General features: G+C 41.7%; 1 protein-coding gene across 1 annotated transcript; it reads left to right on the forward strand.

Annotated features, from left to right (window-relative positions):
• Window positions 1–1283: 1283 nt before the first annotated feature.
• Window positions 1284–25418, forward strand: bdh1 (3-hydroxybutyrate dehydrogenase 1). The gene is made up of 6 exons (XM_033032026.1): window positions 1284–1442; window positions 10368–10428; window positions 11949–12059; window positions 16541–16682; window positions 18024–18176; window positions 22663–25418. The coding sequence occupies exons 1-6, from the start codon at window positions 1372–1374 to the stop codon at window positions 23130–23132; spliced, it is 1008 nt and encodes a 335-aa protein (XP_032887917.1). The 5' UTR covers window positions 1284–1371; the 3' UTR covers window positions 23133–25418.
• Window positions 25419–25813: the final 395 nt, after the last annotated feature.

Raw genomic sequence — 25813 nt, forward strand, 5'->3', positions numbered from 1 at the left:
GATGCTCCTCCGGAGCATGCAAGAAGGGAGAGGAGCGGCAACCTCGAGATCCTGGGGAGGGAGAGTGGGGGAGGAGAGGGGATAGAGGGAGATGAGGGAAGTAGGGAGGGGACAGGAGTTCTGGATGGAGGGAGGGAGGGAATGAATGAGGGTCGGGGAAAGGAGAGGTGAGGGAGGGATGGGGGAAGGTAGGAGGAGAGGGAAAAGGAGAGGGAGGATGTGAGGAGGGAGAGTGGGGGAGGAGGGGGAATAGAGGAGGGGGAGGGGGGATGGGAGGGAAAAGTTATGTAGGGAGGGAGGGAGTGACTGAGGGTAGGGGAAAGGAGAGGGAGAGAGAGGTGAAGGATTGGGGAGGGGAGGAGGAGAGGGGAAAGAAGAGGAGGGGGGAAAGTGCTAGGAATGAGGGGAAATGAGCTGCGCCTGTGCAGTTGGGGGCTATGGGTGAGTGGTGGAATATTGTGTTGGGGGACCAAGCCTCCTGTGTGACAGGGACCCAACGGGTCCCACTTAGTCTAGTGTCCCATAAACATGAGATTCCTTGGAAATCGCTTTATGGTAGAACTACCTTTACTGAGACTAGATTTATTCTACAGAACACGTACCATCAACAACTTCAATGCCTCCAATCTGTTCCAAATAAATATTTTTATAGCACACCGTGATCATCCAGAGAGCATGGCAACCAGTTTGTAAAAAGAGGTGTTGCAGACGAGGCAATGTGCGAACGAGTAGATAAACACATGTAAATTTGATTGGAAAATATATGCGTTATTCTGATCAAACCTTGGATAGAGTGGATGTGGATGTTTCCACTAGTGGGAGATTCTAGGACTAGAGGCCATAGCCTCAGAATTAAAGGATGTTCCTTCGGCTCGAAGGGCCGAATGGCCTACTCCTGCACCTATTGTCTGTTGTCCTTTAGATGAGAAGGAACTTCTTCAGTCAGAGGGTGGTGAATCTGTGGAATTCTTTGCCACAGAAGGCTGTGGAGGTCAAGTATAATGAATATTTCTAAGGCAGAGATAGATTGTTGATTAGTACGGGTGTCAAGAGTTATGGGAAGAAGACATGAGAATGGGGTTAGGGGGAGAGATAGATCAGCCATAATTGAATGGGGAGTAGACTTGACGGGCCGAATGGCCTAATTCTGCGCCTATCATTAACGACATGACCAAATCCAGGAAGCGCACAAGTGCGAAACGGAATATTGTACAGTGGCACAGATTGAAGCAATGGTGACGCTGAGATTGAAGCAATGGACATATATTCAGCTAGAGGGCGCGTTGAACGTATTGACGCAAAGGGTTTGAGCGGAGAGCGGCAGGAGCTGGTTGACCTTGGAGCTGGCGACTGTGCGGAGCTGCTGGGACCATGTACTGCTGCGTGAGTCGGGGTGCCTTGTCCATGGCTGCGCTGCGGGCGGCTGCTGCGCCCATACTGAGGTAGGGCAGGGGCGGGCGGCCAGCGGGCACACCGACCTTGGGTGTAGTTCAGGTCAGAGCAGATTACAACCAGCTTGCCTGCTAGATAACCCGCCTCTCTAGCTCCACATTGACAGCAAGCTTTCAGTGTGTTCTCGCTCAAATAACTATCGGGACAAAACTGTAAAAAAGAATAAAAATATGAATGTATTTTAGTACACAAGCTGATAGTGGAATTTTCCAATACATTTTTAGGATTATTGTCGTTTTAAATTGTATGCCGAGTCGCCGATGACTTGATCATGCGGTTTTTTAATTTCAAAGTATTTTTTATTTATTTTAATAAAATCGATGCACGCCTTTTCTAATAATGGTTCTATCAATTCAACAATCTTCCTACATATAGGAGGCCCACGTATGTTTTCTCCTGAATGTATCTTTGAGAAGCTGTGATACAAGGCCCATCGCGTCATAACGTAGCGCTTCAAGTTCAAGGTTTTTGTGGTTATGACAAGGTTGACATCGCAGCAATAATGCAACTTACTCCACCAACAAGTGACCATGGCTCATGTCTACGCTGCCTTACATAATCTTGTTGCAGCCACATCTGATCCATATTGCTTGTTCCACCTAGTTGTAAAACAATATATTGTTGAAAACTATTAATTAACCCAGAACCAAAGCATTTTGGGAGAAGTAGTTCCAGAATTCCACTAAGCAAGTTTCCGATATCAAATGCCAGCATTCACAACATGTCGTCTTCACGTTTCCTCTGCCTTGGTAGTTACATATTTTTGCTTTGTGGTCTGATTATTTTAATGACCTTCTCACCAGCCCAGTTGAATTCACTTTTCCTGCCACACTGAATATATATAAAATATCTCCAATCAGTCCCATGGACTCGCACATTAATTTCTGCAAGATCTTGTTGTACTCTATCTCCATGTTCTCCTTCATTTCTGATTCTTACCTCATCTTCCATTCATATCTTCAACATGATGGCTCCTTTTCCAAAAGAGGGGAAGAGGTTTTCAATTTTATTTCAGTTTTCCTTTCTACATTCAACTCTCTATTCCTTGATTCTCTCTCTTCAATATTAGTAAGCAATTTCTCAAACTGTTCATTAAATCCCATCCTTAGTTATCTCGCTTGCTGCATCCCACATTGATTAACATCCAGGCCAATGCTTTATGAAAACTATTTGAATTGAACTGAGGATAAAACTAATAATAGTAGAAATTAAGGGATTTGTGTTATGCGGATACCAATTATGTTGCAGGAATTATAAGAGGAAAGAAAGCATTCTTAGCAATGGCAGTTAGTTTAATGTAGTATCTTTATATTTAGTTATCAGCAGACCAGAATAAGAAATTTATGCCCAGAATTTGCAGTCAATTAAAAAGTGACAGTATTTCCCCAGAAAAAAAAGCATTCTTTTGGGAGTTGCAAATTGTGAAGCTAGAGGAAGGGAATGTAGGTGGAATAGGAGGAGATGGGGGAAAATAGGTGCATGTCTAGGTGGGAGAGGGGGAGGAGGAAGTGGAGCGAGGGATGTAAGAGGAGGGGGGTGTAGGGGGAGAGGGGAAGGTTGTAGCTACCTAAAATGAGATAATTCAATGTTCATACCATTGGGTTGCAAGCTGCCCAAGTGGAATATGAGGTGCTGTTCTCCTAGCTTGGCTGTGGCTTTACTCAGGCAATGGAGGATGACTAGGACAGAAAGGTCAATATGGCTAGACACAAAATGCTGGAGTAACTCAGCGGGACAGGCAGCATCTCTGGAGAGAAGGAATGGGTGACATTTCGGGTCGAGACCCTTCTTCATACTGGGAATGGAAAGGGGAATTAAAATAGTTAGCAACTGGGAGATCCAGTAAGCCTTGTCAGATCGAGCAATGTGTTTGGCAAAATGGTCACTGAGTCTTCGCTTGGTCTCGTCAATGTACAGGGGGGCCACGTCGGGAATATCAGATGCAGTAGATGAGGTTACAGGAGGTGCCTTTGAACATCTGTCTCACCTGTTAGGCCTTCTGGTGGAGGCAAGGGAGGAGTTGGGGGGCAGATGTTACATCTGCAATTGCAGGGGCAAATGCCCAATAGTTTGGGTGGGAAGGGATAAGTGAACCAAGGAGTTGCAAAGGGGGTGGTCTCTGCGGAAAGGGATAGAGATGGAAACACATGACTGGTGACGGGATCACGTTGGAGGTGATGGAATGATAAGGTTGGAAACTGGAGAGGAAATTACCAGAGGTGATGAGATCAGAAATAGTCTGGAAGATGATGGCCTGGTCTAAAAGCCAGGGAGCAATTTTAAAGGTATTAAAAAAATTAAAGAGTGTTAAATAAAGATTGGAATATGTACATATAATAAAGTGTAAAATGTAATATATTTTTGTGATATGTCTTTAATATTTTTATGGCCATCTGATTTGTGAAGCATTAAGATTAACCTTAAGATGCTATTTTTAAAAACTCAATCGGGCAATGTGAAAATAAGATTTTCAGGCTATTTTACAATGCCGCTGGTTCATTACTTTATGGCAATTTAAGGGATATCAAGTTGTAAAGGTGAAAGTGTGGGCAACCTTGGTGAATCACTGGCACCAGCTTAGGTAATTCTACATTAAGCTACACATGTATGGAAATCCAAATGTTTCTGCCATTTCCACAAAATATTGACAGTAAACTCCATCAGAGGAACAGCACCTCATATTTTACTTGGGCAGCTTACAACCCAGCAATATGAATTTGATTTCTCTAACTTCAAGTAAGCCTTGCTTTCCCGCTCTCTCCGTCCCTCCCCACCCTAGTTCTCTAACTAGATTAACTGTCCTGTTTAATTTTACTGATTGTATGTCACCTTCCTCTCAACTAACAATGAACCATTCTACATTTCCTGCTTTGATCTGTCGTTTTCGCACCTCCAATTCTCTAGACTCCCTCTCCCCTGACACTCAGTCTGAAGAAGGGTCTCAATCTGAAACGTCACCCATTCCTCCTCTCCAGAGGTGCTGCCTGTCCCGCTGAGTTACTCCAACATTTTGTCTATCTTCAGTGTAAACCAGCATCTGCAGTTCCTTTCTACACATCCATCAAATATATTGTCATTATTGCCTCAAAAGCCAGATAAATATACGGCTTCTTGGGCAGTACTTCAGGGTTGAGGTGACCTTTGTCCACTCTGGTTTTGCTGCTGCTAAGGCAACTGCCGAGGCCAATGTGAGAACTTCAGATTCTTCCGCAAGAGGCAGGAACTGTCTCTGGGATGTAATTTGTGAGGTGGTCACTCCTTCCACGGTTTATATTGGATCTCTCGATGAACTTATGTTTCTCAGCAGCATCCTGAATATTACTTCTCCACCTTGAGCAGTCATGGGCAAGAAATTTCCAGGAGTTAGTGGGGATGTTGCTTTATCTTTCACCATGGATACTTTGAGAACATCCTTGAATCTCTTCATGTGAAAGAGCTGGCAAATGAGTGTTCGATTTTACTGCCAGGCATATGAACAGTATGGCCTGCCTGGTGGAACCAACTGAGTGAAATTAGGCCTTAGGAGTTGGCTGTGGAAAAGACACTGAACTGTATTCATTGATCGTTCCAATAGATTTGAAGAGTTTTGTGGCTACAGCATTGGTAGAATCTTTCCATGATCTTGTGGGTTTCCAGCAGATGGACTGAGACTCAGAAACATATGGGACAGGGAGCACTGCTGCCAATAATAAACCAAGAGGTTTGTGGCAGGTTCATCAAGATGCCTGCACCTTACAACAGCACAACCAACTGCAGATTGCCCTTTGTCCTCCAGTTACTTTCTGTGGTGTAAACCAGTAGCATTGTAGGCCCTTAAACTTAGTGATCTACAAATGTCATTGGTATGCTTCTACCTATGAAAGTAAATATTGGGATTCCGTCATTTGACTTTGAACTTAGTCCCCAAGAGAATAAAACAGTGAATGCTACCCTTCTGAAGTGGCTTTAAATATAGTGCCATATCTAAAAATTGAGAAATAAATGATTGGGGACAAGGTTCTTTTCTCACTCAATTTGAACTCCTGGGGACTTTGAACCTATTGATAATTTTTAATATAGAATCCAAGTTTAAATAAACACCCTGGATTTTAACTGATTTGCAATAGAACTTTTTGGGAGTTATTTTTTTTGCAAGGCAGTCAGTTGTAAATGATTTGTGGAGGAAATAATTGGCTGAATGAGGTTTTACAGAAATTGTAAATCTAAGGCTACCTTTTACAGAACCAACTTTATACTGTATCGTGGAAAAGTGGTTTGAAGTGCCTATTAAGTCAATAATAGTTGTAAAACTCAACACGAATGCTCTTTATCTCAGGGGTGAGAACCATCCAAATATCTACGACTACCATATTTTAGTTAATTTATTTTCTCATTGCAATGAAATAACTTTGAATCCAGTATCGACTGTGAACTTGATAACCTAATTTAGTGGAGACACAAGGAACTACAGGTGATGGAATCTTGAGTAACTCAGCAGGTAAGGCACCATCCGTGGAGAGAATGGATATGCAAGGTCGGGCTGTAGAAAGGTCATGTCTTGTCTCAAAACATTGCTTATCCATTTCCTGACGCAGCACATTGTGTTTTGAACCAAATTTAGTGATCTTTCTGTGCATTTCTGGATAAATTCGGCATTATTGGAGATGCCAGATTTCAAAAGTGAGTAAATCAAGAGTCAAATCTACATAAGATCCAATTGCTTCTATTTGAAAAAACATAATTTATGCGCTGCTCTTCATTTTTCTCTCAAACAATTCAGTTGTATTTTCTTTGTGTAAAATTGCTGTTTAGCATATGACACATAGATACATACATAGAAAATAGGTGCAGGAGTGGGCCATTCGGCCCTTCGAGCCTGCACCGCCATTCAATATGATCATGGCTAATCATCCAACTCAGTATCCCGTACCTGCCTTCTCTCCATACCCCCTGATCCCCTTAGCCACAAAGGCCACATCTAACTCCCTCTTAAATATAGCCAATGAACTGGCCTCAACTACCCTCTGTGGCAGAGAGTTCCAGAGATTCACCACTCTCTGTGTGAAAAATGTTTTTCTCATCTCGGTCTTAAAGGATTTCCCCCTTATCTTTAAGCTGTGACCCCTTGTCCTGGACTTCCCCAACATCGGGAACAATATTGCTGCATCTAGCCTGTCCAACCCCTCAAGAATTTTGTAAGTTTCTATAAGATCCCCCCCTCAATCTCCTAAATTCTAGCGAGTATAAGCCGAGTCTATCCAGTCTTTCTTCATATGAAAGTCCTGACATCCCAGGAATCAGTCTGGTGAACCTTCTCTGCACTCCCTCTATGGCAATAATGTCCTTCCTCAGATTTGGAGACCAAAACTGTACGCAATACTCCAGGTGTGGTCTCACCAAAACCCTGTACAACTGCAGTAGAACCTCCCTGCTCCTATACTCAAATCGTTTTGCTATGAAAGCTAACATACCATTTGCTTTCTTCACTGCCTGCTGCACCTGCATGCCTACTTTCAATGACTGGTGTACCATGACACCCAGGTCTCGTTGCATCTCCCCTTTTCCTAATCATTTAGCCACCATTTAGATAATAGTCTGCTTTCCTGTTTTTGCCACCAAAGTGGATAACCTCACATTTATCCACATTATACTGCATCTGCCAAACATTTGCCCACTCACCCAGCCTATCCAAGTCACCTGGCAGTCTCCTAGCATCCTCCTCACAGCTAACACTGCCCCCCAGCTTAGTGTCATCCGCAAACTTGGAGATGTTGCCTTCAATACCCTCATCCAGATCATTCATATATATTGTAAATAGCTGGGGTCCCAGCACTGAGCCTTGCGGTACCCCACTAGTCACTGCCTGCCATTGTGAAAAGGACCCGTTTACTCCTACTCTTTGCTTCCTGTTTGCCAGCCAGTTCTCTATCCACATCAATACTGAACCCCCAATACCGTGTGCTTTAAGTTTGTATACTAATCTCTTATGTGGGACCTTGTCGAAAGCCTTCTGAAAGTCCAGATACAACACATCCACTGGTTCTCCCCTATCCACTCTACTAGTTGCATCCTCGAAAAATTCTATAAGATTCGTCAGACATGATTTATCCTTCGTAAATCCATGCTGACTTTGTCCAATGATTTCATCACTTTCCAAATGTGCTGCTATCCCATCATTAATAACTGACTAGCAGTTTCCCCACTCCGACGTTAGACTAACTGGTCTGTAATTCCCCGTTTTCTCTCTCCCTCCCTTCTTAAAAAGTGGGGTTACGTTAGCTACCCTCCAATCCTCAGGAACTACTCCAGAATCTAAAGAGTTTTGAAAAATTATCACTAATGCATCCACTATTTCTGGAGCTACTTCCTTAAGTACTCTGGGATGCAGCCTATCTGGCCCTGGGGATTTATCGGCCTTTAATCCATTCAATTTACCCAACACCACTTCCCGACTAACCTGGATTTCACTCAGTTCCTCCATCTCCTTTGACCCGCGGTCCCCTGCTATTTCCGGCAGATTATTTATGTCTTCCTTAGTGAAGACGGAACCAAAGTAGTTATTCAATTGGTCCGCCATATCCTTGTTCTCCATGATCAATTCACCTGTTTCTGACTGCAAGGGACCTACATTTGTTTTAACTAATCTCTTTCTCTTCACATATCTATAAAAACTTTTGCAGTCAGTTTTTATGTTCCCTGCCAGTTTTCTTTCATAATCTATTTTCCCTTTCCTAATTAAGCCCTTTGTCCTCCTCTGCTGGTCTCTGAATTTCTCCCAGTCCTCTGGTATGCTGCTTTTTCTGGCTAATTTGTACGCTTCATCTTTTGTTTTGATACTATCCCTGATTTCCCTTGTTATCCACGGATGCACTACCTTCCCTGATTTATTCTTTTGCCAAACTGGGATGAACAATTTTTGTAGTTCATCCATGCAGTCTTTAAATGCCTTCCATTGCATATCCACCGTCAACCCTTTTAGAATTAATTGCCAGTCAATCTTGGCCAATTCACGTCTTATACCCTCAAAGTTACCTTTCTTTAAGTTCAGAACCATTGTTTCTGAATTAACAATGTCACTCTCCATCCTAATGAAGAACTCAACCATATTATGGTCACTCTTGCCCAAGGGGGCATGCACAACAAGACTGCTAACTAACCCTTCCTCATTACTCTATACCCAGTCTAGAATAGCCTGCTCTCTCGTTGGTTCCTCTACATGTTGGTTTAGAAAACTATCCCGCATACATTCCAAGAAATCCTCTTCCTCAGCACCCCTGCCAATTTGATTCACCCAATCTATATGTAGATTGAAGTCACCAATTATAACTGTTTTACCTTTGTTGCACGCATTTCTAATTTCCTGTTTGATGCCATCCCCAACTTCACTACTACTGTTCGGTGGCCTGTACACAACACCCCCTAGCGTTTTCTGCCCCTTAGTGTTTCGCAGCTCTACCCATACCGATTCCACATCCTCCAAGCTAATGTCCTTCCTTTCCATTGCGTTAATCTCCTCTCTAACCAGCAACGCTACCCCACCTCCTTTTTCTTTCTGTCTATCCCTCCTGAATATTGAATATCCCTGGATGTTCAGCTCCCAGCCTTGGTCATTGTTAAGAACATATCTGTTCTTAACAATTTTAAAGTATTTGGGGTATCCTGAGGATTTGACGTTGTTCTACATAATTGCACAGTCATACTTTCCTGGTTCATTAAATGTATCTAAAAATACCACTTTCTCTAAAGAATCAATTGTGTCTTTTTGCTACTTCAGCGTTATGTTTTAACCAATACACTAGACTCTGTAGGTGTTCAAGATGGCAAGAAACCAATCAGAACATAGCAGTCGGCTTTGGCTTGTTTGTAGAATAGTTAGTCAGATGATATCAGGATATATATCTTTAAATTCAGAGCAGAATTTCCTTAGTTCTTAATTGTGCTTTCAGGTTCCCTTCTAAGGGAACGAGACGAGGAAAGGACCAAGATGAGGAAAACATTTTTCACACAGAGATTGGTGAGTCTCTGGAATTCTCTGCCACAGAAGGTAGTTGTGGCCAGTTCATTGGCTATATTTAAGAGGGAGTTAGATGTGGCCCTTGTGGCTAAAGGGATCAGGGGGTATGGAGAGAAGGCAGGTACAGGATACTGAGTTGGATGATCAGCCATGATCATATTGAATGGCGGTGCAGGCTCGAAGGGCCGAATGGCCTACTCCTGCACCTATTTTCTATGTTTCTATGTTTCTAATTCCTCAGAAATAATAGTAATGGTATTTTGTGTTATTTAAGGGCAAACCATGTAGCAACTTCTGATTAGGATTAGATGTGCTTTTAATCAAATACCCAAAAGTTGCTATCCAAGTTGAGCCATTAGCTTTGTAAAAATAATATCCTAGTGCCCGTTTCCTGCATTGCTTGGCAGATACAAAGCAAGCTCACCACAGAAAGTTATTTTTTATCCCTTTCAATCTAATGAGATGTAACTATTAATTTCAATTTGTCATTCGCTTTTGCATTAAAAATGAGTTTCATTCCTTCAGGTTTTGTGATTATTATAGAGTTTTAACAATGCAACATTAAATGTTTATTGCTTTTCCTTTATCACTTATTTCTCTTTCCCTCACAATTAAATCTTTCTTTCTCCTTCTTTAATTTTTTTTGAGCTGATTTGACATTGAATGCAGCCATTTGGTATTTGTTATTCCATGCTCTATTAATTTTACAGTCCATCACTGTGACTGGTTAAGAATAATCTCATCTAGAGTAAGATAATCTCTTCTGCACTGCGTTGACTCTGACGTTTGGATTCTTTTCATCTGATGAAGTCAAGTCCAGGATTCCTGTTTAAGATGTTCTTTCATTTTACTAAAATGTTGTTGGAGACTTTCATATTCTTTGTATAATAATTATTTTTTTCCCCTTGATATTCTGTTTCAGGAGAGTTCAACCAGCAATTTGCACCCCAACTATTCGATTGCTTGCAAGCCAACCAGGGCCGGTGAGTTGTTCAAGCTGCAGAAAGGTTCAGATTTCCAAGGCGTAGTAGTAAAAAATTATTGAAATATCAGTGATAACACTTTATACCTTTTAGTGAAACTTGGTTGCTGTAAGCTTCATGTTAAAATGCAAAAAAAAAAAATAGCCATTTGCGACATGATGTCATTACAGAACCATCCTACCACAAGTAGAGAGCAGTCCTGAACTACTATCTACCTCATTGGTGACACTCAGACTATCCATGATCGAACTTTACTGGCTTTATCTTGCACAAAACTATATTTCTTTATCATGTATCTGTACACTGTGAATGGCTCGAATATAATAATGTGTTGTCTTTCCGCTGACTGGTTAGCACGCAACAAAAGCTATTCACTGTACTTCGGTACATGTGGCAATAAACTAAACTGAAACTGAAATCAAGGGAAGCTCGTGTTGTGTGGGATTTGAAGCTTTATTGTCTGAGGAAAATATGCCATGAAGAATTGCATTTGGAGCATACCATGTTACTGGACTGGAAAGAACTGCTTGATCAATCTAACTACCTGCATATTAGAGGGATACCATTCAGGGTAAAAATGCTCACGTACATTCCAGGGGCTGTAAATTCGGCAACCCCGCTAATTTTTTACAAGGTGCTTAGAGGTAAAATGCAATTTAAAAATAAGAAGTTCATGTCAGACATTGAATACTTAAGGCTAAAAGAATATGAGAAACCTTGGAGTGAAATTTAAATTAAAAATAAGAAAACAAAGAGAAGACAAGAAAACATTTTGCAATTAAAATCAAACAACATCCAAAGATACTTTATGACTGTTTAAAGAGCAAGCAGATAAGGTTTAATGTGATATAGGTTTAATCTAATGCAGGAAGGAGGAATTCAGCCTTATTTTGCCCAACTAAGATGTAATGAAATGAATTGGCTCCTCCTGAATATCGAGTTTTCCATGTATTGGAAGTTGCCGTTAAGTTGGATATTTTATTGTCAATGCTCATGGTTCCAATGACCCAAAGATACACACAGAATACTGGAGTAACTCAGCGGGACAGGCAGCATCTTTGGAGAGAAACAATGGGTGACCTATCGGGTCGAGACCATTCTCCATTCCTTCTCTTCAGAGATGCTGCCTGACCCGCTGAGTTACACCCAAGATAGACATAAAATGCTGGAGTAAGCCAGCATTTGCAATTCCAATGAGCCATCTGTCCTCCTGTGCCATACATTTTCTGTGATTCTACGATTCTGACTGCAATCAAACCCCTGCTTTGCTGCTTGTGTATAAAAGCAACATACACACAATTGAATAAAACAACTGACCTGTATCATATAATTGGTGGAAAATTGCTAATAAAATACACACAATAGTTGTTGCATTTCCTTCATAACAATGGACTAGCTTTTAACTGCATTTCTTGGATGAAAAATACTGGAGGTCCTTATTTAAAAATGCATTGGGAGATCCTTAGTTGCCACCTCTTTGCATGTATTCTAAAATGTGTTATAATTTTATTTTTGTTCAGAATGAAGGCAAAGGTGTTCTCATCACTGGCTGTGACACAGGATTTGGATTTTCATTGGCCCAGCACCTGCACAATCAAGGATTCAAGATTTTTGCAGCATGTCTGTTAAAGGTACGGATGAAATTGCACAGGATTCAGAAACCAGAGAATGTGTTGCCTGTAAAGGCTATTATTTAAAAAGTAATTAATTACATAGAACATTACAGCACAGGAACACGCCCTTTGGCTCACAATTTCTACTTTGAATATTTTGCCAAGACCAACCAACTCTTCCTGCACTTCATTCATATTCCTCCATTCTCTGCATATTTGTGTGTCTCTTACAGTGCCCTCCATAATGTTTGGGACAAAGATTCATCATTCATTTATTTGCCTCTGTACTCCACAATTTGAGATCTGTAATTTAAAAAAAAAATCACATGTGGTTAAAGTGCACATCGTCAGACTTTAATAAAGGCCATTTGTATACATTTTGGTTTCACCATGTATAAATTACAGCAGTGTTTATACATAGTCCCCCTCATTTCAGGGCACCATAATGTTTGTGACACAGCAATGTAATTTAAATGAAAGTAGTCATGTTTAGTATTTTGTTGCATATCCTTTGCATGCAATGACTGCTTGAAGTCTGTGATTCATGGACATCACCAGTTGCTGTGTGCCTTCTCTGGTGATGCTCTGCCAGGCCTGTATTGCAGCCATCTTTAGGTTATGCTTGTTTTGGGGGCTAGTCCCCTTCAGTTTTCTCTTCAGCATATAAAAGACATGCTTGATTGGGTGATTGACTTGGCCACTCAAGAATTGACCATTTTTTAGCTTTGAAAAACTCCTTTGTTGCTTTGGCAGTTTGTTTGGGATCATTGTGTTTAAGAAGGAAGTTTCCCGCTGAGTTTCTCCAGCATTTTTGTGTACCTGTTTGGGATCATTGACTTGCTGCAGAATAAACCACTGGCCAATGAGTTTTGAGGCATTTATTTGAACTTGAGCAGATAGGACGTGTCTATACACTTCAGAATTCATTATGCTACTACCATCAGTAATTGTATCATCAATAAAGATAAGTGAGCCAGTACCTTCGGCAGCCATATCTGCCCAGGTCATAACACCCCCACCACCATGTTTCACAGATGAGGTATGCTTTGGATCTTGGGCAGTTCCTTCTCTCCTCCATACTTTACTCTTGCCATCACTCTGATATGTTAAACTTTGTCTCATCTGTCCACAAGTCCTTTTTCCAGAACTGTGGTTACTCTTTTTAAGTACTTCTTGGCAAACTGTAACCTGGCCATCTTATTTTTGCGGCTAACCAATGGTTTGCTTCTTGCAGTGTAGCCTCTGTATTTCTGTTCATGAAGTCTTCTGCGGACAGTGGTCATTGACAAATCCACACCTGACTCCTGAAGAGTGTTTCTGATCTGTTGGACAGGTGTTGGGGATTTTTCTTTATTAGAGAATTCTTCTGTCATAAGCTGTGGACATCTTCCTTGGCTTGCCAGTCCCTTTGTGATTAGTATGCTCACCAGTGCTCTCTTTCTTCTTAATGATGTTCCAAACAGATGATTTTGGTAAGCCTAAGGTTTGGCTGATGTCTCTAGCAGTTGTATTCTTGTTTCTCGGTCTCATAATGACTTATTTGACTTTCTTTGGCTCACCTTTGTCCTCATGTTGATAAACAGCAATAAAAGTTTCCAAAGGTGATGGAAAGACTATAGGAAAGACTAGGTGCTGAGAGCTCTCTTATACCTGCATTAAGGAGGCAATTAAACAGAGCAAAGACAATTAATCTGAGCAATTACAAACACCTGTGAAGCCATGTGTCCCAAACATTATGGTGTCCCGAAATGGGGGGGGCTATGTATACACACAGCTGTAATTTCTACATGGTGAAACCAAAATGTATAAAAATGGCCTTTATTAAAATCTGACAACGTGCACATGTGATTTTTTTTTCTATTACAAATCTCAAATTGTGGAGTACAGAGGCAAATAAATAAATGATGGGTCTTTGTCCCACATTTCTGAGGGCACTGTAAATGCCAACAGCATACCTCCTCCACCACCACTCCCGATGTCACATTCCACACACTTTCCACCCTCTGTGTGAAAATAATAATGGCCTGCATATCTCCATTAAACTTTGCCCCAGAAAAGGAAAAAAATAAACTCCTTTAATACTTTATCAATCATCACCAAAATAATAACCTATATTTATAATATGACCCAAATATCATTTTGACCCGTACTTAAAATATCTATTCGCAGGTATGTTAGTGTGGATAATGGGTTACGACAGGATACACTGAATTGCCAAATATGTACAAAGTTAAAATTTTCAAGTTAAACAAATACAGATTCAAATATTTAAAATGTGAACATATCACAGCCATATCCTAGCCCAATATCCATATTTAAGGTACACAAACATGCTGGAGAAATGCAGCGGGTGCAGCAGCATCTATGGAGCGAAGGAAATAGGCAACCCTTCTTCAGGGTTTCGGCCAGAAACGTTGCCTATTTCCTTCGCTCCATAGATGCTGCTGCACCCACTGAGTTTCTCCAGCATTTCTGTGTACCTTCGATTTTCCAGCAACTGCAGTTCCTTCTTAAACGCATCCATATTTAAATTGTTATATAAGATAAGGGCCATAAATGAATTTTGGTCAAAATCCAAGTGCTGTATATTCCTTTATTTTTAATAATGCCTGGCTGCTAGGGAAACTCATCCCCTCCAAACAATATGAATGTCACCTCTCTTCTTGGAGGAGATGGTGGCTGCTCTTGTCTTGCTGTGAGAATTCCTGAATGCCTACAGGGTTATATTGAGCTGTCGTGAATGCAGTGCATCCTTTACTACGCTGAAAAGTAAAAAGTAAAGTAAAGTATCCTTTATTGTCATTCAGATTTTACAGTCTGAACGAAATTTCGTGCCTTGCAGTCATAACATAAAATAAAATAACAAAACACACAATAAACACAGATTTAACATCCACCACAGTGAGTCCACCAGGCCCTCCTCACTGTGATGGAAGGCAAAAGTCTTACGTCCTTGTCTCTTCCCTCCTTGTTCTCCCTCTGCGTTGAGGCGATCCAGGCGGGTGATGGTAAATAAGTCCCGTGGCCGAATCCGAGCTCCACGAACGGGCCGGTTCAAACTCCGCGGCCCGGGGAGGTCGAAGCTGCCAACCTCCAGTCCAGCGGACGAAGCTGTTGTTGTGGGAGCTCCGGAAAAACAGGTCACCAACCTGGGACCTGCGAGCTCCCGATGATGTCGTCCACTGGGCCCGCGGCCGAGCCTCCGAGGCTCCGAAGTCGGCCGCAACTCCACCACAACCCCGAAGTTGGTAGGTCCTGGCTCCAATTCATCTCGGAGTCTCGAGGTCGGTCCCAGTTGGAGGCCGCCAGCTCCGCCATTAGGCCTCAGCGCAGACGAAGACGGAGATGGGCGGTACGACAAGAAAAGGTCGCATCTCCCCAAAGGAAGAGACAAAAAACATGTTTCTCCCTCCTCCCCACACACACATACACAGCCTCAATAAACTAAAATTAACTAAAAGAGGACAAAAAGAAAAAAAAAAAAAGAAAAGACACTTCCGGACAGGTGGGTCACTGTTCCGTCAGTTCCAGCTGGAACATGATCCATTAAACTTTGCCCCAGAAAAGGAAAAAAATAAACTCCTTTAATACTTTATCAATCATCACCAAAATAATAACCTATGGATTATTATCGGTGGGGGCGCTGCGAGTCGGCTGCCCTGCCAGTAGTGTGTTCGTTATTTCTACTTTTTTTTTTTTTTTGTTAGTGTGTCCAAGTGTTTGTGTTGGTGTGTCTTGTGTGGGAGTGGTGGGGAGGGGAAAGGGGGAAACTGTTTTCGGTCGCCTCCTCCACGGAGAGGCGACTTTTACCATGTCTCCTCCCTCGCGGCCTAACAGCATGGATTGGAGCGGCCTTTCCCGGAGTCGGGCCCGGAGCTCAGCAGCGGGTACAGCGTGGACTTCTCTATCGCGGAGCGGGCAAACCTTTGCCGGGAGTTGCCAGAGAGGAGTGCTCCGATCGCTAGCCTGGTGACTTTGACATCGTGGGGCTGTGGTCTGTGGAGCTTCTAGCCGCGGGTGGGGCGTGGACTTACCATCCGAAGCCTGGGATCCTTTGACGGAGATCGCCAGAGAGGAGCTCCGACCGCCGGCCTGCGGTCTATAACTTCCTGAAGCCCCGGTCTCCAGTAGGAAAGTGCCGATTCGGGACCTCCAAGCCGCGGAGTGTGTTCGACTGATGTCGGAGTTTCGATCAACCCGAATAGAAGGCCTGTACATCAGGCCTTCCTTAGCGGTGACTACGGAGGGTTCATGGCCCCGACCACGGTTGAACAAAGGAGGAAGACTGACTGAACTTTATTGTCTTCCACCACAGTGAAGAATGCTGTGGTGGATGTTTGTGTTAAATCTTATTGTGTATTGTTGTTCTTTTTAAGTGTATCGCTGCTGGCAAATTCATTTCACTGCACCTTCGGGTGTATGTGACAAATAAAATTGACTTTGACTTTGATCCTCAAACCTGTACATGTACTGCACTGACTGTGACTTCTTGCTTTCAGGATCAGAATGGGGAAGGAGCAAAGAAGCTGGAGGATATGAAGAGCGATCGAATGGTTGTCATACAGTTAGATGTTTGCAAAGATGAAGCCGTGGAGACAGCAGTGGATGTTGTGAAAGAGCATTTGACGGATTCAGAAAAAGGTTGGTTGGTTAAAATCAGGGGTCGGCAACCTACGGCCCCCGGGCCGAATGCGGCCCATAACCCGAAATCATCCGGCCCGAAGGCGGGTTTTTTTCCCCGTAATCATCCGGCCTGCCGAACGTGACTAGGAGCACGTGGACAGCCGAGCGCCGGCTGTACCGCAACCTGTGCAAAGCCGCCGGCATGGCCGCGTACATTCTGTGAACACGTTTAAGAAAGAACTGCAGATGCTGGAAAAATTGAAGGAAGACAAAAATGCTGGAGAAACTCAGCAGGTGAGACATGCAAGGATTGCACGAGGCTGCCTCATCCGCTGAGTTTCTCCAGCAATTTTGTCTACCTTCTGTGAACACGTGATTTGATGCCTGCCATCCGGGGTGGGATGGGGGCGGGATCCATGTGTACACGTGATAGATGTGCTCACAAACATGCGTCCTGGCCCTTATGCAGAACAAGGTTGCCGACCCCTAGTTTAAATGAATGCTGATTGAAGATTGGAAAATACACACAATTAACAAAGATGGAATAACATAATTCACAACATTTAAATCCACTATATTTTTTGTGTTTGAGAATGTATAAAACACATCCATTAGAATAACAGGGTAGAGGTTGAACATAGAACATAGAAAGGGTACAACTGCTAGATTATTTTCTCCAGGTGCTGTTTGCAATGCAGGATTTTTTCAGGCAGGAGAACCCACCCACCAAAGAATTTTATCTATTTCCATCTTTCCTCCAGTTAGGCTGAGATGTAATTGGCCTGAAATGTTAGCTGTCTCTCTCTCTGATCACATCCGTGACCTGCGAAGCATTGCCAGAACTTTGTTTTGTATTTCCAATATCCGTGATATTTTCCTCTTACATTCCATCGCATTGAAATTACTGGGTAGGATCAGGAAGTTATTGCCTTTCTTTGTAGTTTGAGTTGAGTAATAGTGTAGAATTACATGGGTATGCGTGTGCATTGTTGATCAGTGAATTACAGATACTATTTTACCTTTGTGATTCAAGTTAATTATAGTGTGTTTTTGTGTTCTGGAGAAACTTTTTGCAGGCTTATTACATAATAATATTGGGTCAGAGTGCCAAAAACGGCTAACTTGAGAAGAGAACGCTGTTTATCGTAAAGATAAACCATTTATTGATTTGCATCTCAGTGATGGGAGTGATAAATTAATCGCACAAGAATTGGAAAAACAACGTGTTTTCCGCAAAGTGAAATAGAAGTACACTCTCCTTCTCCAGTTTATGTATGAGATTAAGTACTATAAATAATTAGACTTTTCAAATACTGTATATCTCATGACAAGGCTGTTTTGACACAATTTCTTGATTAGGTCTCTGGGGACTGATTAACAATGCAGGAATCTCAACTTTCGGTGAAGTCGAGTTCACCACCATGAAAACCTATAAGGAAGTTGCGGAAGTTAACCTATGGGGGACCATTCGTGTGACCAAGGGATTCCTCCCATATATTCGCAGAGCAAAAGGTGAGTGTTGAGCATGAGAAGCATGCGTGTGTTGTGGCATATTTAATAGCTCATTTGGACTGAACATTATAGTACTGTTTAAGATGCTTACAGGCAGGTCCCTGTGGGGCAAGGAATTCACTCTGTCCACCCAAAGGCATTGAGGAATGATTAGATCCATATTCCTACTTGTTTTTTATTGCAATAAAATTGACAGTGCATCATTAGAAGCTCAGAAACTGACTTTAAATTTTAACAACAGGAAATTTAGCAAAGTGCTTCTTTGTTACATCTTTGTTAAACCTATCCGTTTTCTATGCTACTGATGTCAGACCAACTCTCGCATAGATCTCTGCCATCTATCTCTGCCTTTCCTGAACTTTCTACCTGCCAATCCACAAGAACTGTTCTCAAATCAGAGAAATCTTGGAAGATCAAAACCAATTCATCTCTTTATCCCTAGAGCCACATCTTCTAAAACCTTTGGCTGTTGGTCTTCAGAGAAGCAAATTTATCAGCTTTTCATCTCATTAATTTCTCTTGTGCTTTTCATTTAATTATATTATTTTCCTTAACTTCTTCATGGCTATTAGATCCTTTGTTCCCCACGATTTGCAGTATGTTCTCTGAAGATAGAGACTAATAAGTAATTTAACATTTCTGCCATTCCATGACACTCACTTTCTAATTTCTCGAGATCATGACATCCCAAAGGTTTAGGTTAGCAATATAAAAGAAATAGGAGCAATCCAAAAATATAATTAATTGGAAGAAGGCCAATCTCAATGGGCTGAGAGCAGATCCAGCCTGGGTAAACTGAAACCAAAATTGATGGGCTTCCCTTAAGGGAGGTTGTTCACATAACGTTAAGGCACATTCTTAGTATAGTAGGACAAAAAGAACAAATAAATCCAGTGGATGACTAAAGAGATACAGAGGAAGATGAGCTAAAGAAGGCTATGTAATGCCAACGTAATGCTACTGACAACCAGGCTGATTACAAAAGATGCGTAGCAAGGAACTGCACATGTTGGTTTATACCGAAGATAGAAACAAAATGCTGAATTAAAGGGCCTGTCCCACTATACGAGTTTACCCAAGAGCTCTCCCGAGTTTGAAAAAAAATCAAACTCGTGGTAAGCACGTAGAATGTACGTAGCGGGTACGTCAGAGCTCGGGACGTCTCTTGGCGGATCGTAACGCTAACGGCAGGTACTCGGGAAACACGGTAAGCTCATGAGGTTTTTTTGAACATGTTGAAAAATGTCCACGAGAGCCCCGAGTACCTACGAGCGGCTATTACCGTACTTCTCCAAGTTCAAATCAGGGGAAACTCGGGAGAACTCTTGAATTACCTCCTACAGTGGGACAGGCCCTTTACTCAGTGAGCCAGGCAGCATCTTTGGAGAAAATGGAGGATTAATGAGTAGCATATATTGTACCTTTCTTCAAGGAGAGAAAAAGAGAAAGAGCACTACAGGCCAATCAGTTTGACCTCGGAGGTGAAATTCTGTTTAGAAATATTGATTCAAGACAGGATTAATAGTCATGCAGAGGAACATAAATTGATTAAGGCAAGCGAGCACAGACATGCTAAGGGCATTTACTTAATGAAGTTGATGGAATGTTCTCGCTACTTTTCTGCTCATTTTATTTTTGTTCTTTTTATCATTTGTTTAAGTTCTCTCAATCCATGAAACCGTTGGATTGACCTAAAAACTTCCAGTCATTTTCTCTCATTTCATTCTGAATTGATTGAATCAACGTTTGATTCACTAACGTTCATCAGGAAAATAAATCTGCTGCCCTTCCACAATCTATCCTACGTAATACCCATATCCACAACTAGCCAGTTAGCTGGAGTTTAGAAGGATGAGGGGGTACCTCATTGAAACATACAGAATAGCAAAAGGCTTGGATAGAGTGGATGTGGGAAGTTTCCACTAGTGGGAGAGTCTAGGACTAGAGGTTGTAGCCTCAGAATTAAAGGATGTTCTTTTAGTAAGGAGATAAGGCAAATTTTTTTTAGTCGGAGGGTGGTGAATCTGGAATTATTTGCCACCGAAGGGTCAGTGGGTATTTTTAAGGCAGAGATAGATAGATTCTTGATTAGTACAGGTGTCAGAGGTTGTGGGGAGAAGGCAGTAGAATGGGCTTAGGAGAGAGAGATAGATCAGCCATGATTGAATGGCGGAGTAGACTTGATGGGCCGAATGGCCTAATTCTACTATCACTTATGACCTTATGATCTAAGATGGCCTATCAATCCAGAGCTCTGTGCTTCAGTGGCAAATTTGCATCTGGCAGTGAGCTCATTCATGCTGATAGTCCAGATGCGGTGTGCTTTTTGGGGAGTTAATTTTTAAAAAAGCCTTTTCTCAGGAGAGAAAGTCATCTGGAAAGTTTGGAAATGAATGTGAAAAGAAGCACACAAATCCTTCACCATTTTATTAATGTGAACTTGCTTTCTATGAAGTGGGGATGAAAAGCTGAACCAAATGGAAATTTTATTTATACATTTACAATCCATTCTCTAGAAACATAGAAACATAGAAAATAGGTGCAGGAGGAGGCCATTCGGCCCTTTGAGCCAGCACCGCCATTCATTGTGATCGTGGCTTATCGTCCCAAATCAATAACCCGTGCCTGCCTTCTCCCCATATCCCTTGATTCCACTAGCCCCTAGAGCTCTATCTAACTCTATCTTAAATCCATCCAGTGATTTGGCCTCCACTGCCCTCTGTGGCAGGGAATTCCACAAATGCTCAACTCTCTGGGTGAAAAAGTTTTTTCTCACCTCAGTCTTAAATGGCCTCCTCTTTATTCTAAGACTGTGGCCCCCTGGTGCTGGACTCGCCCAACATTGGGAACATTTTTCCTGCATCTAGCTTGTCCAGTCCTTTTATAATTATATATGTTTCTATAAGATCCCCCTCATCCTTCTAAACTCCAGTGAATACAAGCCTAGTCTTTTCAATCTTTCCCATATGACAGTCCTGCCATCCCAGGGATCAATCTCGTGAACCTACGCTGCACTGCCTCAATCACAAGGATGTCCTTCCTCAAATTAAGAGACCAAAACTGTACACAATACTCCAGATGTGGTCTTACCAGGGCACTATACAACTGCAGAAGAACCTCTTTACTCCTATACTGAAATCCACTTGTTATGAAGGCCAACATTCCATTAGCTTTCTTCACTGCCTGCTGTACCTGCACGGCAACTTTCAGTGACCGGTGTACTAGGACACCCAGTTCTCGCTGCACCTCCCTCTTACCTAACCTAACCCCATTGAGATAATAATCTGTCCGCCAAAGCGGATAACCTCTAGTGCATTTATGAGAAAAATCTATTGATAAGACTTTGATACTAATCCCAAATGTAGAATCAATGCACTTGAACTGTTTTAATCTTGCTAGTTTTTCTTTGCACGCTATTCTCTCTGCAACTTGATAAAAGGAAAAATTAGTTTGGCAAATATTTCTCTACAAACTCCCACAAAGTAGATTTTTTTACTTCAAAACAACAGAGGCCACCTTTGCTTCATATGGCATCTTCATTACTACACTAATTATCTCAAATATCACCTTTGAATCTCCTTTCACAATGTGGCCACTAAAATAACACACATCTAGCACAACCTGCAGTTTCAACAGCTGCTAAACACCACTGCCAACTACATTGAATCAAAACACATTAAAATGCTAAATCATCCTTGGGATATTTAACTTTAACCATTTCATTCATTTGAACTATTGTGCAGATATGTAAGTAAATGAGTTTTTAAATGTATTTTTGTGATGCTAAAGCAAACCTTAATCCCACGGTAATGTTGACGGAGTAAGATTAGCATACGGTTTTGCGGGTTACTTAATGAGTTATTTTAAACTATCCGTTTGCCTCCCATCTATTTTGGCAATCAAGTTCACTTTTATTGTACAGTACGTATCATTATTTGCTGGAATAGTAAGACATTGTTTCTCGATGCATCTAGCTCATGACTATTATTCTTATTATTATTGCACTACTATTGTTCATTTTTTGAGTATGTGTGTCATAAGTGAGAGGAGCCGAATTAGGCCATTCGGCCCATCTACTCTACTCCGCCATTCAATCACTTATCTACCTCTCCCTCCTAACCCTTTCTCCTGCGTTCTCCCCATAACCCCTTACACCTGTACGAATCAAAAATCTATCTATCTCTGCTTTAAAAATATTCATTCACTGGGCCCTCACAGCCTTCTGCGGCAAAGAATTCCACAGATTCACCACCATGAGGTTAAACTTCCGAACAAGTAGTGGGTACCTTTTTAAATTTCATTATTTTGTATAAATGCGCTATGTTTTAGCACTAAGAGCATTTATGTTTTTTTAACTGCATGTATCATTGCTTACATTGTCCCACATGGCACAATCTTGATAAAATGTGCTCAGGAATGAATAATGTATAAAGTCTTTACGTGTAAAAATACATCATTTGAATCTCTCCTTGATTCTCGTTTGTAGGTCGTGTGGTTAACATCACAAGTATGCTGGGGCGGATGGCCAACCCATCTCGATCTCCTTACTGTGTCACTAAGTTTGGAGTGGAGGCATTCTCAGACTGCCTGCGCTATGAAATGCATCGCTGGGGTGTTAAAGTTAGTATCGTTGAACCTGGTAACTTCATAGCAGGCACCAGTCTTTATAATCCCGACCGTGTCAAAATTATTTTAGAAAATATGTGGAATGATCTGCCAGAAATTGTCCGTAAAGATTACGGGAAGGACTACTTTGATGCGCAGATTACTATAATGAAATCCTATCTTGAGAGTGGCTCCGCGGACCTTTCAACAGTTATTAATGATATCACTCATGCATTGACCTCTCCAACCCCCCACACCCGCTACAATCCAATGGATTACTATTGGTGGGTGAGGATGCAGATTATGACACACTTTTACGCAGCTATATCTGACCGGATATACATTCATTGAAGGGATTGTCAATCCAATGCTTGCTTTTTCTAACAAGGCATTGTGTCTCTTGCTGATGGAAGTAGTAATTAAGTTGATTAACAGAGTGCTTTAATATAATATTCTCAAAATTGAATCGGAGAAGAATACATTGTGCTATTCATTTCAGTGACTTCCATTGCTTGGATTAATACTGAAAGTATTTACAGCAACAGATATTGAACTAAATTTGCACATCTGCCACGTGGAGATATACGTAAAAACATAGAAAATAGGTGCAGGAGTCGGCCATTCGGCCCTTCGAGCCAGCACCGCCATTCCATATGATCATGGCTGATCATCCAAAATCAGTACCCCGTTCCGGCTTTTTCCCCATATCCCTTGATTCCCTTAGCCCTAAGATTTAAATCTAACTCTCTCTTGAAAACATCCAGTGAATTGGCCTCCACTGCCTTCTGTGGCAGAGAATTCCACAGATTCACAACTCTCTGGGTGAAAAAGTTTTTTCTCATCGCAGTCCTAAATGGCCTACCCCTTATTCTTAAAATGTGACCCCTGGTTCTGGACTCCCCCAACATCGGGAACATTTTTCCTGCATCTACCCTGTCCAATCCCTTAAGAATTTTATATGTTTCTATAAGATCCCCTCTCATCCTAAATTCCAGCGAATACAAGCCCAGTCGATCCATTCTTTCATCATATGTCTGTCCCGCCATCCTGGGAATTCACCTGGTGAACCTACGCTGCACTCCCTCAATAGCAATAATGTCCTCCCTCAAATTAGGAGACCAGAATTGTACACAATACGCCAGGTGCGGTCTCACCAGGACCCTGTACAACTGCAGTAGGACCTCCTTGCTCCTAAACTCAAATCTTCTTGCAATGAGGGGCAACATGCCATTAATTTTCTTCACTGCCTGCAGTACCTGCATGCTAGCTTTCAGTGACTGATATAGAAGGGATAATATAATTCTGAAGTTAATTTCTGATTTGGCTCCAAAAATCACATCATGCTAAACTACTTGGGGAGCTTTTAAATTCTGTCACGGGATATGGCTGGCAATTTGTGAAATGAGCATTCCTTGCTTGTCCCCGAGAACAAATGGACATCTCCACTGCACCCTTCCATAGACATGGACAGTCCCAATCTTTTTACAACCAAAGAAATGTAATAACATTTGTAATGTAAGCAGCCAGATTACAACTAATATTTTGTTGTACTGTTAATTGAGAATCAAATAATTGGTCAGGTCACCAAAGATAATTTCCCTACTTTGTTTCATCGTTGTTCCTTAAGAAGGGAGACGGTACTTTGGTTTAACATCAAAACCAAAAACCTAGCAGTCCCTCAAAACTTTATTGATGTGCCTCAGTCTAATAAGCCTGTATCTTCACCATAGTGCTTGAATTCAAAGTCTTGTTATTGAGAGGCAAGAATGCTACCATACCCTCTACTGAAGGTACACCCATGATGTTGATAGCTCGCAAGTGCCAGGATTTCAGCCACTGCAAAGGAAGAGTATATTTCCAAATCAGGATGGCATGTAACTTAGAGATGGTGATGTTGGCATGTACCTGCTGTCCCTGTCCTTCCAAAGAGTGCTTTTGGGGAGTTTTCCCAACAAGGCCTCATACTTTAGATTAAAATGGAGTACAGATGAAATGCACTATTAGCTCTTGTTCATGAAATACTCAGAGAATCTGAAGGACGTCTTGAGCACTACTTGTAACCTTGAGCATTTTATGTTGTGAAGAAAGCTGCCAGTGCTGGGTGCCTCTGCTCTGAGGCATTCATCATTTGCAAGCTCAGAGCTGAGCTCTGCACGAGATGAAACTTCAGGCATGTAGTTTAATTTGACTGAATTGATTCAGCAAACAGAATTGTTTGTATAAGTGGCTGCATTGACAATTCAAGCACTTTTACTACATTGAGGAACATATCCTACACTATTTTTACATGATTTTGTATGTTTTTATCTGTTCTGCTTCCTGAAAAGACCATGCATAAAGTAAATTGTGCAAAATGTTTTTTTTAACATGTCTCATTAGATAGCATTCTACTTTTCAAAATGACTGTAATCCCATTTTCTAAATTATTGCAGATTATTTTCCCCTTGGAGTAATTTAGCAGAAAGTGACTCATTTTTAATGAGTTTTAAGTACTGAATTTTAGCATTCCTTTATTGTAATAAAATTGAGAGGTCCCTGTCTTTGTTCAGAATGGTTGTTTAAAGATGTTTTTGGTGAATTATTTTCAAGGTTCCCAGTTGAAATGTTACAAAACCAATAAAATTGCAGTGAACAAAACATTTTGATGTTGATATTTTTTTTTGGTAACACTGAATTGACTCTGGAGAGGTAGGAATAAAGATCCTTAAATATTCCCATAACAGTACCTGTGCAATAGGAGGCAGAAACAAGGAATTGCAGATGCTGGTTTACACAAAAAGACAAAGTGCTGGAGTAATTAGCGGGTCAGGCAGCATCTCTGGAGCGCATGAGTAGGTGGCATTTTGAGTTGGGACTCTTCTTCAGACTGATTGTGGGGAGGGGGGGGTGGGGGGGGCAGAAAGCTGGAAGAGAGGAGAGGCAATAGACAATAGACAATAGGTGCAGGAGTAGGCCATTCGGACCTTTGAGCCAACACCGTCATTCAATGTGATCATGGCTGATAATCCCCAATCACTACCCTGTTCCTGCCT

The sequence above is a fragment of the Amblyraja radiata genome, chromosome 13, assembly GCF_010909765.2.
Source record: "Amblyraja radiata isolate CabotCenter1 chromosome 13, sAmbRad1.1.pri, whole genome shotgun sequence".
In the NCBI taxonomy this organism is placed as follows: Eukaryota; Metazoa; Chordata; class Chondrichthyes; order Rajiformes; family Rajidae; genus Amblyraja; species Amblyraja radiata.